Source organism: Oncorhynchus clarkii, chromosome 17 (genome assembly GCF_045791955.1).
Source record: "Oncorhynchus clarkii lewisi isolate Uvic-CL-2024 chromosome 17, UVic_Ocla_1.0, whole genome shotgun sequence".
Lineage (NCBI taxonomy): Eukaryota > Metazoa > Chordata > Actinopteri > Salmoniformes > Salmonidae > Oncorhynchus > Oncorhynchus clarkii.
Window position 1 is genome coordinate 85,375,181 of NC_092163.1, and position 13,085 is coordinate 85,388,265.

General features: G+C 40.8%; 1 protein-coding gene across 1 annotated transcript in view; it reads right to left on the bottom strand.

Annotated features, from left to right (window-relative positions):
• Window positions 1-229: 229 nt before the first annotated feature.
• The window catches only part of LOC139371483 (synapsin-2-like), a 218,542-nt gene continuing 205,686 nt past the window's right edge, over window positions 230-13,085 (bottom strand). The window contains 2 exon segments of the mRNA XM_071111936.1: window positions 230-1,776; window positions 6,898-8,302. Of these exon segments, the coding sequence (XP_070968037.1) occupies window positions 1,620-1,776; window positions 6,898-8,302 (1,562 nt within the window). The 3' untranslated portion in view covers window positions 230-1,619.

Genomic DNA, 13,085 nt, shown 5'->3' on the forward strand with positions numbered 1-13,085 from the left:
TACCACAATATATCAGTCATAGAGATATCTACCACAATATATCAGTCGTAGAGATATCTACCACAATATATCAGTCATAGAGATATCTACCACAATATATCACATTAATGGTCCCTTCCACCACCTTCTGGACAAAAAGAACAGCTGCATTTATCCATTTATAACAGAACAAGTTAGTCATTGTAAATGGAGGAGTCAATAATACAGATACATTAGTGGAACGATTTACCACATCTTTATTTATTATCATTTATGTACAGGTAACATTACTATGGTACCAAGGGTCACTGGGTCATATTGGTCATGCAAGGCAGTACTGCATACAGACAAATAAAACAGTACAGGAACCTTCAATACATTATCAATGATTCATTATTACAAAATAAACTCCTGGATGACTCACATACAGTAACGGTACAATACAACATTTACAAAGCATCAATTAAACAATATAACATGTTAGATGGCTGTTGATATAGTTGATATAAACTGACAGGTTGGTAGAACTGCTGGACACAAAGGTGTTTACAGGACAGATGATCTGAAACGTTATTGAAACTGACCGGTTCTGGTGTTGACACCTTAAAGAAGGGGTCTGATTGATTAAAGGAGGGGTCTGACTGACTAAAGGAGAGGTCTGACTGACTAAAGGAGGGGTCTGAGTGACTAAAGGAGGGGTCTGACTGATTAAAGGAGGGGTCTGACTGACTAAAGGAGGGGTCTGACTGATTAAAGGAGGGGTCTGACTGATTAAAGGAGGGGTCTGACACCTTAAAGGAGAGGTTTGACAGATTAAAGGAGGGGTCTGACTGATTAAAGGAAGGGTCTGACTGACTAAAGGAGGGGTCTGACTGATTAAAGGAGGGGTCTAACCAAGTTAAAGGAGCGGTCTGACTGATTAAATAGAGGTTTGACAGATTAAAGGAGGGGTTTGACTGATTAAAGGAGAGGTTTGACTGATTAAAGGAGGGGTCTGATTGATTAAAGGAGAGGTCTGACTGACTAAAGGAGGCGTCTGACTGATTAAAGGAGGGGTCTGACACCTTAAAGGAGAAGTTTGACTGATTAAAGGAAAGGTATACTTGTATGTATGAGTGACTGTGGTCAACAGCCACAACAGAGGTATTATTATTGAACAACTGTTAATGATGAAGAACGTACTGCAGACATTTGTACTACACAGGAAGTACAAATGGTGATACAGGAGTCAGGGGTCACCACTCACAGTCACGAATCTGTAATAAAACACATCATCACATTAAGGCTACAACATCTAGAGGCAATGGGTAACATCAACTCAACACAAACATCCATTCTGCTCCACAACACCTACTGATGGAGCCGTCATCTTCATGCATTAGACCATCATATATATCTCCTCCTCCTCACACACTGACCGAGGGCCAAGCTTCACACAGGTAGCTAGCTACAGGTAGTTACAGGTAGCTGGCACTTTGACATCATCACACTCAACTTGCCAATTGAGTCCTCAGAGACACAGAGAGGCAGGGGATGGAGGCGGGACTTGGGAGTTATACAGTTACACACAGTTAATCTCAGACTGGGTCACGTTTATGTCAATGAAGTCATCTGCCAATCCTAGAGCATGTGGGAGAGGACTAATCGGAGAATAGGCTGGCGAAGGACTTGCGGATGTTCCGGATGGTCTCGGCCTTGGCTTCGTCCTCTCCACCCGCAGAGGAGCTGGTCGAGCTGGAGCGGAAGAACGACGCATCTCCCAACGCGCTGAATGCATTGGTCAGGGACTGGGACTTACTGAAACAGACAGAGACATACCGTTAACCCTAACAATAACTCCTAACCTTAACTCCTAACCTGGCCAGGGACTGGTATTTACTGCAGAGACAGAGACATCACATTAAACCTGACTTTAAACTCTAACACTAAAGCTAACCTGGTCAGAGACTGGGACTTACCGCAGAGACATCACATTAAACCTTTGAATGGAAACACTTTGAAGTTTGTGGAAATGTGAAATGAATGTAGGAGAATATAACACATTAGATCTGGTAAAAGATAATACAAACAAAAAAACATGCGTTTTCTATTATTATTATTTTCATCATCTTTGAAATGCAAGAGAAAGGCCATAATATAATACTGGTTTTGCGCAATTTAGCGGGGTGTGTGCATAGTTTCACAGTATTTTGCATCAAGTCTGCCCAAATGTGCCGAATTTGTCAATTGATACATTTTCAACTACATAACTACAGAGAGCATACAAGAATCCTATGGTAATACAACATTTAAGTTTACACACTCCCAGGAATGTCATACATGATGGATCATTAGCTTATACACTGACGTTCACACATCTACAGGTGAAGTTGGAAGTTTACATACACCTTAGTCAAACACATTTAAACTGAGTTTTTCACAATTCCTGACATTTAATCAGAGTAAAAATTCCCTGTTTTAGATTAGTTAGGATCACCACTTTATTTTAAGAATGTGAAATATCAGAATAATAGTAGAGAGAATGATTTATTTCAACTTTTACTTATTTCATCACATTTCCAGTGGGTCAGAAGTTTACATACACTCAATTTGTATTTGGTGCATTGTCTTTAAATTGTTTAACTTGGGTCAAACGTTTCACGTAGCCCTCAACAAGCTTCCCACAATAAGTTGGGTGAATTTTGGCCCATTCCTCCTGACAGAGCTGGTGTAACTGAGTCAGGTTTGTAGGCCTCCTTGCTCTCATTCGCCTTTTCAGTTCTGCCCACAAATGTTCTATAGGATTGAGGTCAGGGATTTGTGATGGCCACTCCAATACTTTGACTTTGTTGTCCTTAAGCCATTTTGCCACAACTTTGGAAGTATGCTTGGGGTCATTGTCCATTTGGAAGACCCATTTGCGACCAAGCTTTAACTTCCTGACTGATGTCTTGAGATGTTGCTTCAATATATCCACATAATTTTCCGTCCTCATGAAGCCATCTATTTTGTGAAGTGCACCAGTCCCTCCTGCAGCAAAGCACCCCCACAACATGATGCTGCCACCCCCGTGCTTCACAGTTGGGATGGTGTTCTTCAGCTTGCAAGCCTCCCTCTTTTTCATTCTAACATAACGATGGTCATTATGGCCAAACAGTTTTATTTTTGTTTCATCAGACCAGAGGACATTTTTCCTTTGTCCCCATGTGCAGTTGCAAACTGTAGTCTGACTTTTTATGGCGGATTTGGAGCAGTGGCTTCTTCCTTCCTGAGCGGCCTTTCAGGTTATGTCGATATAGGACTCGCTTTACTGTGGATATAGATACTTTTGTACCCGTTTCCTCCAGCATCTTCACAAGGTCTTTTGCTGTTGTTCTGGGATTGATTTGCACTTTTTGCACCAAAGTATGTTAATCTCTGAGAGACAAAATGCGTCTCCTTCCTGAGTGGTATGACGGCTGCGTGGTCCCATGGTGTTTATACTTGCGTACTATTGTTTGTACAGATGAACGTGGTGCCTTCAGGCGTTTTAAAGTTGCTCCCAATGATGAACCAGACTTGTGTAGGTCTACATTTTTTTTAGGTCTTGGCTGATTTCTTTTGATTTTCCCATGATGTCAAGCAAAGATGCACTGAGTTTGAAGGTAGGCCTTTAAATACATCCACAGGTACACCTCCAATTGACTCAAATTATGTAAATCAGAAGCTTCTAAAGTCATGACATAATTTTCTGGAATTTTCTAAGCTGTTTAAAGGCGCAGTCAACTTAGTGTATGTAAACTTCTGACCCACTGGAATTGTGATACAGTGAATTATAAGTGAAATAATCTGTCTGTAAACAATTGTTGGAAAAATTACTTGTGTCATGCACAAAGTAGATGTCCTAACCGACTTGCTAAAACTATAGTTATTATCAAGAAATTTATTATCAAGAAATTAATCTTAATGGTTGTACAGTCGTCTCAAATAAAACTGTGAAGGACCTCGGCGTTACTCTGGACCCTGATCTCTCTTTTGAAGAACATATCAAGACCATTTCAAGGACAGCTTTTTTCCATCTACGTAACATTGCAAAAATCAGGAACTTTCTGTCCAAAAATGATGCAGAAAAATTAATCCATGCTTTTGTCACTTCCAGGTTAGACTACTGCAATGCTCTACTTTCCGGCTACCCGGATAAAGCACTAAATAAACTTCAGTTGGTGCTAAATACGGCTGCTAGAATCCTGACTAGAACCAAAAAATTTGATCATATTACTCCAGTGCTAGCCTCTCTACACTGGCTTCCTGTCAAAGCAAGGGCTGATTTCAAGGTTTTACTGCTAACCTACAAAGCATTACATGGGCTTGCTCCTATCTATCTCTCTGATTTGGTCCTGCCGTACATACCTACACGTACGCTACGGTCACAAGACGCAGGCCTCCTAATTGTCCCTAGAATTTTTAAGCAAACAGCTGGAGGCAGGGCTTTCTCCTATAGAGCTCCATTTTTATGGAACGGTCTGCCTACCCATGTCAGAGACGCAAACTCGGTCTCAACCTTTAAGTCTCTACTGAAGACTCATCTCTTCAGTGGGTCATATGATTGAGTGTAGTCTGGCCCAGGAGTGGGAGGGTGAACGGAAAGGCTCTGGAGCAACGAACCACCCTTGCTGTCTCTGCCTGGCCGGTTCCCCTCTTTCCACTGGGATTCTCTGCCTCTAACCCTATTACAGGGGCTGAGTCACTGGCTTTACTGGGGCTCTCTCATGCCGTCCCTGGAGGAGGTGCGTCACCTGAGTGGGTTGAGTCACTGATGTGGTCATCCTGTCTGGGTTGGCGCCCCCCCCCCCCCCCCCCCCCCCTTAAGTTGTGCCGTGGCGGAGGTCTTTGTGGGCTATACTCAGCCTTGTCTCAGGATGGTAAGTTGGTGGTTGAAGATATCCCTCTAGTGGTGTGGGGGCTGTGCTTTGGCAAAGTGGGTGGGGTTATATCCTTCCTGTTTGGCCCTGTCCGGGGGTGTCCTCGGAGTGGGCCACAGTGTCTCCTGACCCCTCCTGTCTCAGCCTCCAGTATTTATGCTGCAGTAGTTTATGTGTCGGGGGGCTAGGGTCAGTTTGTTATATCTGGAGTACTTCTCCTGTCCTATTCGAATCTAAGTGTGCGTTCTCTAATTCTCTCCTTCTCTCTTTCTCTCTCTCGGAGGACCTGAGCCCTAGGACCATGCCCCAGGACTACCTGACATGATGACTCCTTGCTGTCCCCAGTCCACCTGGCTGTGCTGCTGCTCCAGTTTCAACTGTTCTGCCTTATTATTATTCGACCATGCTGATCATTTATGAACATTTGAACATCTTGGCCATGTTCTGTTATAATCTCCACCCGGCACAGCCAGAAGAGGACTGGCCATCCCACATATGCTCTCTCTAATTCTCTCTTTCTTTCTCTCTCTCGGAGGACCTGAGCCCTAGGACCATGCCCCAGGAATACCTGACATGATGACTCCTTGCTGTCCCCAGTCCACCTGACTGTGCTGCTGCTCCAGTTTCAACTATTCTGCCTTATTATTATTCGACCATGCTGGTCATTTATGAACATTTGAACATCTTGACCATGTTTTGTTATAATCTCCACCCGGCACAGCCAGAAGAGGACTGGCCACCCCACATAGCCTGGTTCCTCTCTAGGTTTCTTCCTAGGTTTTGGCCTTTCTAGGGAGTTTTTCCTAGCCACCGTGCTTCTTCACCTGCATTGCTTGCTGTTTGGGGTTTTAGGCTGGGTTTCTGTACAGCACTTTGAGATATCAGCTGATGTACGAAGGGCTATATAAAATAAATTTGATTGATTGATTGATTGAAATTTGTGGAGTGGTTGATAAACGAGTTTTAATGACTCCAACCTAAGTGTAAATAAACTTCCGACTTCAACTATAGATGGCCGGACGGGGTGGTTGTGGAGCCAGAGGGGGTTCAAACTGTAGAACCCAGTTCCTACATTTGAAAATAAAAATAGATTTTATCAACAAAACTATGCTACATTTTATTTCTGGGACCCTCAAGATGACAAAGAGCAAGATTACTGAATGTCAGTACATTATTTACCTTCAGAGGTGAATGTATCAAACCAGTTGCCGTGATTAAAGTGTTTTGTTGTTTTGCACTCTCCTCAAACAATAGTATGGTATGTTTTCACTGTAATAGCTACTGTAAATTGGACACTGAAGTTAGATTAACAAGAATTGAAGCTTTCTGCCAATATAAGATACGCCTATGTCCTGGAAAGTTTGTTGTTACAACGTCATTCTAGTCACATTAGCGCACGTTATCAACAACCGTCCCAGTATAGGGACATCGAGCCCATAGAGGACCCTAAAGCTAACCTGGTCAGGGACTGAGATTTACTGCTGAGACAGAGACATCACGTTAAACCTGACCTTAAACCCTGAAGCTAACCTGGTCAGGGACTGAGATTTACTGCTGAGACAGAGACATCACGTTAAACCTGACCTTAAACCCTGAAGCTAACCTGGTCAGGGATTTGCTGCAAAGACAGAGACATCACATTAAACCTGACCTTAAACCCTAACCCTAAAGTTAACCTGGTTAGGGACTGGGATTTACTGCAGAGACAGAGACATCACATTAATCCTGACCTTAAACCCTAAAGCTAACCTGGTCAGGGGCTTACTGCAGAGACAGAGACATCACATTAATCCTGACCTTAAACCCTAAAGCTAACCTGGTCAGGGACTTACTGCAGAGACAGAGACATCACATTAATCCTGACCTTAAACCCTAAAGCTAGCCTGGTCAGGGACTTACTGCAGAGACATCACATTAAACCTGACCTTAAATCTAACCCTAAAGCTTACTAGAACAAACACACAGTACATCAGGGTAATGGCTCTGACAACATTATCACCATGTCACCATTTTTGTTTAATGTAGCTAAAGCTCTTACTTCAGCAGTGGATGGCCCTTGGGTGCTGGTGGTTCTTCAACCAGAGGTTCAGCTTTAGCTGATTCTGGGGCTGAGACTGGTAGTGGGGATGAGGCTGAGACTGGGGCTGAGACTGGGGCTGCGAATGAGGCTGAGACTGGAGCTGGGGATGAGGCTGAGACTGGGGCTGAGACTGGGGCTGAGACTGGGGCTGGGGATGAGGCTGAGACTGGAGCTGGGGATGAGGCTGAGACTGGGGATGAGAATGGGGATGGGAATGAGGCTGAAACTGAGACTGGAGTAGGCTCTGGAGCAGGCTCAGGTGCCATGGCAGTGCCAGTGGAGGACATGGGCATCATAATAGGGGTAGGGTCTGGGTGAAAGTCTGGGGAAAGGACCGTTGGTGGCTGAGCTTTAGCTGGAGACTGGGGCAAGAAAGGGGACTGCACCCTCCCAGGGGACCTCTTTGGGGACAGGGACTGGCCTGGCGCTCTGGATGAAAACACAGCATCAGGACTGGGCTTCAGGCCAAGGGGTGGAAGGGGGGTCTGTGGTTTGGGCTGTATCAGGGGCTTGGAGTTGCGGCGTATAGGAGGTATAGGCTTGGGCTTGGGAGGCAGAGGGGGCAGCTCTGCTGGCTTTCCTGGGGGAGGGGCTGCTGATGGAGACACCTGAGGCTGGGGCTTGGGCTGCTGTGTAGTGGGGGCAGGGGTTGGGTGTGAGGCAGGGGGTGGAACTGGGGGTGAGACAGGAGAAGGGGTCGGGGATAGGACTGGGAGTAAGGCGGCTGCTAGGCTGGAGGTTGGAGCTGAGACAGGGGCAGCAGCTGGGGCTGGGGGTGAGACAGGGGCAGGGACTGAGACAGGGGCCAGGATTGGGGATAGGACTGGGGCTGAGACACAGGCTGGGGCTGGAGCTGGTGCTGGTGCTGGGGGTGAGACAGGAGCAGGGACTGAGACAGTGGCCAGGTTTGGGGATAGGACTGGGGCAGAGACACGGGCTGGGGCTGGAGCTGGTGCTGGGGGTGAGACAGGAGCAGGGACTGATACAGTGGCCAGGTTTGGGGATAGGACTGGGGCTGAGACATGGGCTGGGGCAAGGGCTGGAGCTGGAGCTGGAGCAGGCTTTTGCACCGGGGAAGGGATAGGCTTTGGTACTTGAGCAGAGGTCGTCTTTACCACCGCAGGAGGGGGTGGCTTTGGTGGAGGGGAAGAGGATTGCTTTTGCACTGGGGCAGGGAATGGCCTAGAGACTGGAGCAGAGTATGGTTTTGCCACTGGAGTGGAGGCTTGCTTTTGAATGGGGATGGTGGCCGCTCTTAAAACTAGAGGGGGTGCTGGCTTTGGCGGAGGGGACACCTTGGCGGCCAACTCTGCTGGAGGCTCCACACTCTGTGGCTGAGTGAGCTGGGCCTGCACGGCACCCCCTAAATGTAGGACACAGAACAGTATCATGTTATAATACATACTGGAAAATACAATACAAAACACAAAATAAAGAAAAACCCTAACAAAAACCAAAAAGATTTTGTTTAAAATCTTTCTAAATCAAGTGTATGGAGACAGACAGGCAGACAGACAGGCAGACAGGCAGACAGACAGGCAAACAGACAGGCAGACATCACTGGTCTCAGCAAGGGAATAGAGTCAATGTGTTGGAGGGTTAAGAGGGTTAGAGGCTGAAGGTTCTAGTATCTCCAGCAGGGGGAGCCTGCAGGTTCTGGTGTCTCCAGCAGGGGCAGCCTGCAGGTTGTGGTGTCTCCAGCAGGGGGAGCCTGCAGGTTGTGGTGTCTCCAGCAGGGGGAGCCTGCAGGTTGTGGTGTCTCCAGCAGGGGGAGCCTGCAGGTCGTGGTGTGGATCAACATAACAGGAGGATTGACCAGATCAACATGGTGGTTAGCCTGCCCTATGGGATCAATAGTCTTATGTTCATCAATGTATGTCATAAACATCCCAATGGTTGCTTGTGACTCAAATAAGACTTAAAGACATCATTAAAACATAATTTACACCAACAGATACATGAAAAAACATAATGTGGTTTTATGCAGGGAGATGTGGGATAATGTGTTGAATATCGTATATGTAACCTCTTCTATATGTTGTATTCTATGTAGTTCTATATGTAGTAGATTATATCTTTATACATTCCATATGTAGTATACTCATATAAAAAGTATTGCAGCTACAGGTTCTAAAGTGAATGAGAGCATCAACTGGAAGCCAGTAGAGTGTACAAGGAGCGGGGTGACATGGGAGAACTTGGGGAGGTTGAACAGACATACCGTAATATTCCAATTTATGTCTGCAATGTATAAACACAAGCAGAGAATCAAACTATAATTCATCTGAAAATATGTCTCATCAACTGAGATGAAGGAGCAGAGCATAATATGTGGTCTACATTACTGTACTATGTATTACTGTACAATGTATTACTTACTATACCATGTATTACTGTATGTATTACTGTACACTGTATTACTGTACAATATATTACTGTACTATGTATTACTGTACTATGTATTACTCGACTATGTATTACTGTATGTATTACTCTAATATGTATTACTGCATGTTTTACTCTACTATGTATTACTGCACTATGTATTACTGTATGTATTACTCTACTATGTATTACTGTATGTATTACTCTACTATGTATTACTGCACTGTGTTACTGTATGTATTACTCTACTATGTATTACTGTACTATGTATTACTACACTATGTATTACTGCACTATGTATTACTGTATGTATTACTGTATGTATTACTGCACTATGTATTACTGCACTATGTATTACTGCACTATGTATTACTGTATGTATTACTACACTATGTATTACTGCACTATGTATTACTGTATGTATTACTACACTATGTATTACTGCACTATGTATTACTGCACTATGTATTACTGCACTATGTATTACTGCACTATGTATTACTGTATGTATTACTGCACTATGTATTACTGTATGTATTACTGCACTATGTATTACTGTATGTATTACTGCACTATGTATTACTGTATGTATTACTGCACTATGTATTACTGTATGTATTACTGCACTATGTATTACTGCACTATGTATTACTGTATGTATTACTGCACTATGTATTACTGTATGTATTACTGCACTATGTATTACTACACTATGTATTACTGCACTATGTATTACTGCACTATGTATTACTGCACTATGTATTACTGTATGTATTACTGTATGTATTACTGCACTATGTATTACTGCACTATGTATTACTGCACTATGTATTACTGTATGTATTACTGTATGTATTACTGCACTATGTATTACTGCACTATGTATTACTGCACTATGTATTACTGCACTATGTATTACTGCACTATGTATTACTGTATGTATTACTGCACTATGTATTACTGTATGTATTACTGCACTATGTATTACTGCACTATGTATTACTGCACTATGTATTACTGCACTATGTATTACTGTATGTATTACTGCACTGTGTTACTGTATGTATTACTGCACTATGTATTACTGTATGTATTACTGCACTATGTATTACTGTATGTATTACTGCACTATGTATTACTGCACTATGTATTACTGTATGTATTACTGTATGTATTACTGCACTATGTATTACTGTATGTATTACTGCACTATGTATTACTGCACTATGTATTACTGTATGTATTACTGTATGTATTACTGCACTATGTATTACTGTATGTATTACTGCACTATGTATTACTACACTATGTATTACTGCACTATGTATTACTGTATGTATTACTGTATGTATTACTGTATGTATTACTGCACTATGTATTACTGCACTATGTATTACTGCACTATGTATTACTGCACTATGTATTACTGTATGTATTACTGCACTATGTATTACTACACTATGTATTACTGTATGTATTACTGCACTATGTATTACTGCACTATGTATTACTGCACTATGTATTACTGCACTATGTATTACTGCACTATGTATTACTGTATGTATTACTGCACTATGTATTACTACACTATGTATTACTGTATGTATTACTGCACTATGTATTACTGTATGTATTACTGTATGTATTACTGCACTATGTATTACTGTATGTATTACTGTACTATGTATTACTGCATGTATTACTCTAATATGTATTACTGCATGTTTTACTATGTCTACTATGTATTACTGCACTATGTATTACTGTATGTATTACTCTACTATGTATTACTGTATGTATTACTCTACTATGTATTACTGCACTGTGTTACTGTATGTATTACTCTACTATGTATTACTGTACTATGTATTACTGTATGTATTACTGCACTATGTATTACTGTATGTATTACTGTATGTATTACTGCACTATGTATTACTGCACTATGTATTACTGCACTATGTATTACTGTATGTATTACTCTAATATGTATTACTACACTATGTATTACTGCACTATGTATTACTGCACTATGTATTACTGCACTATGTATTACTGCACTATGTATTACTGTATGTATTACTGCACTGTGTTACTGTATGTATTACTACACTATGTATTACTGTATGTATTACTACACTATGTATTACTGTATGTATTACTGCACTATGTATTACTACACTATGTATTACTGTATGTATTACTGCACTATGTATTACTGCACTATGTATTACTGTATGTATTACTCTACTATGTATTACTGCACTGTGTTACTGTATGTATTACTCTACTATGTATTACTGTACTATGTATTACTCTACTATGTACTACTGTATGTATTACTGCAATATGTACTACTGTATGTATTACTGTCCTATATTTTACTATATGTATTACAGCACTATGTATTATTGTATGTAATACTCTACTATGTATTACTGTATGTATTACTATACTATGTATTACTGTATGTATTACTATACTATGTATTACTGTATGTATTACTATACAATGTATTACTGTATGTATTACTATACTATGCACTAAGTGTTATTATATGTAGTACTGTACCATGTATTACTGCACTATGTATTACTGTACTATGTATTTATGTACTATGTATTACAGTACTATGAATTACTGTAATATGTATTACTGCACTATGTGTTACTGTACTATGTATTACTGTATGTATTGCTGTACAATGTATTACTGTAAAATGTATTACTGTACTATGAATTACAGTACTATGTATTACCCTAACATGTATTTCTATATGTATTATTAAGCATTACTGTACATTGTATTACTGTATGTGTAACTTTACTATGTATTACTATTTGTTTTACTATAATTTGTATTACTGCACTATGTGTTATTATATGTAGTACTGTACCATGTATTACTGCACTATGTATTACTGTACTATGTATTTATGTACTCTAAATACTATGAATTATTGTACTATGTATTACTGCACTATGTATTACTGCACTATGTATTACTGCACTATGTGTTACTGTACTATTTATTAATGTACTATGTATTAATGTACTACATATTACTGTGTGTATTACTTTACTATGTATTACTGTACTATGCATTACTGCACTATGTATTACTGTATGTATTACTACACTATGTATTACTGCATGTATTACTGTATGTATTACTGCACTATGTATTACTGTATGTATTACTGCACTATGTATTACTGCACTATGTATTACTGTATGTATTACTGCACTATGTATTACTGTATGTATTACTGCACTATGTATTACTGTATGTATTACTGCACTATGTATTACTGCACTATGTATTACTGTATGTATTACTACACTATGTATTACTGTATGTATTACTACACTATGTATTACTGCATGTATTACTGTATGTATTACTGCACTATGTATTACTGTATGTATTACTGCACTATGTATTACTGCACTATGTATTACTGTATGTATTACTGTATGTATTACTGCACTATGTACTACTGTATGTATTACTGCACTATGTATTACTGCACTATGTATTACTGTATGTATTACTACACTATGTATTACTGCACTATGTATTACTGTATGTATTACTGCACTATGTATTACTGTATGTATTACTGCACTATGTATTACTGCACTATGTATTACTGTATGTATTACTGCACTATGTATTACTGCACTATGTATTACTGCACTATGTATTACTGCACTATGTATTACTGTATGTATTACTGTATGTATTACTGCACTATGTAT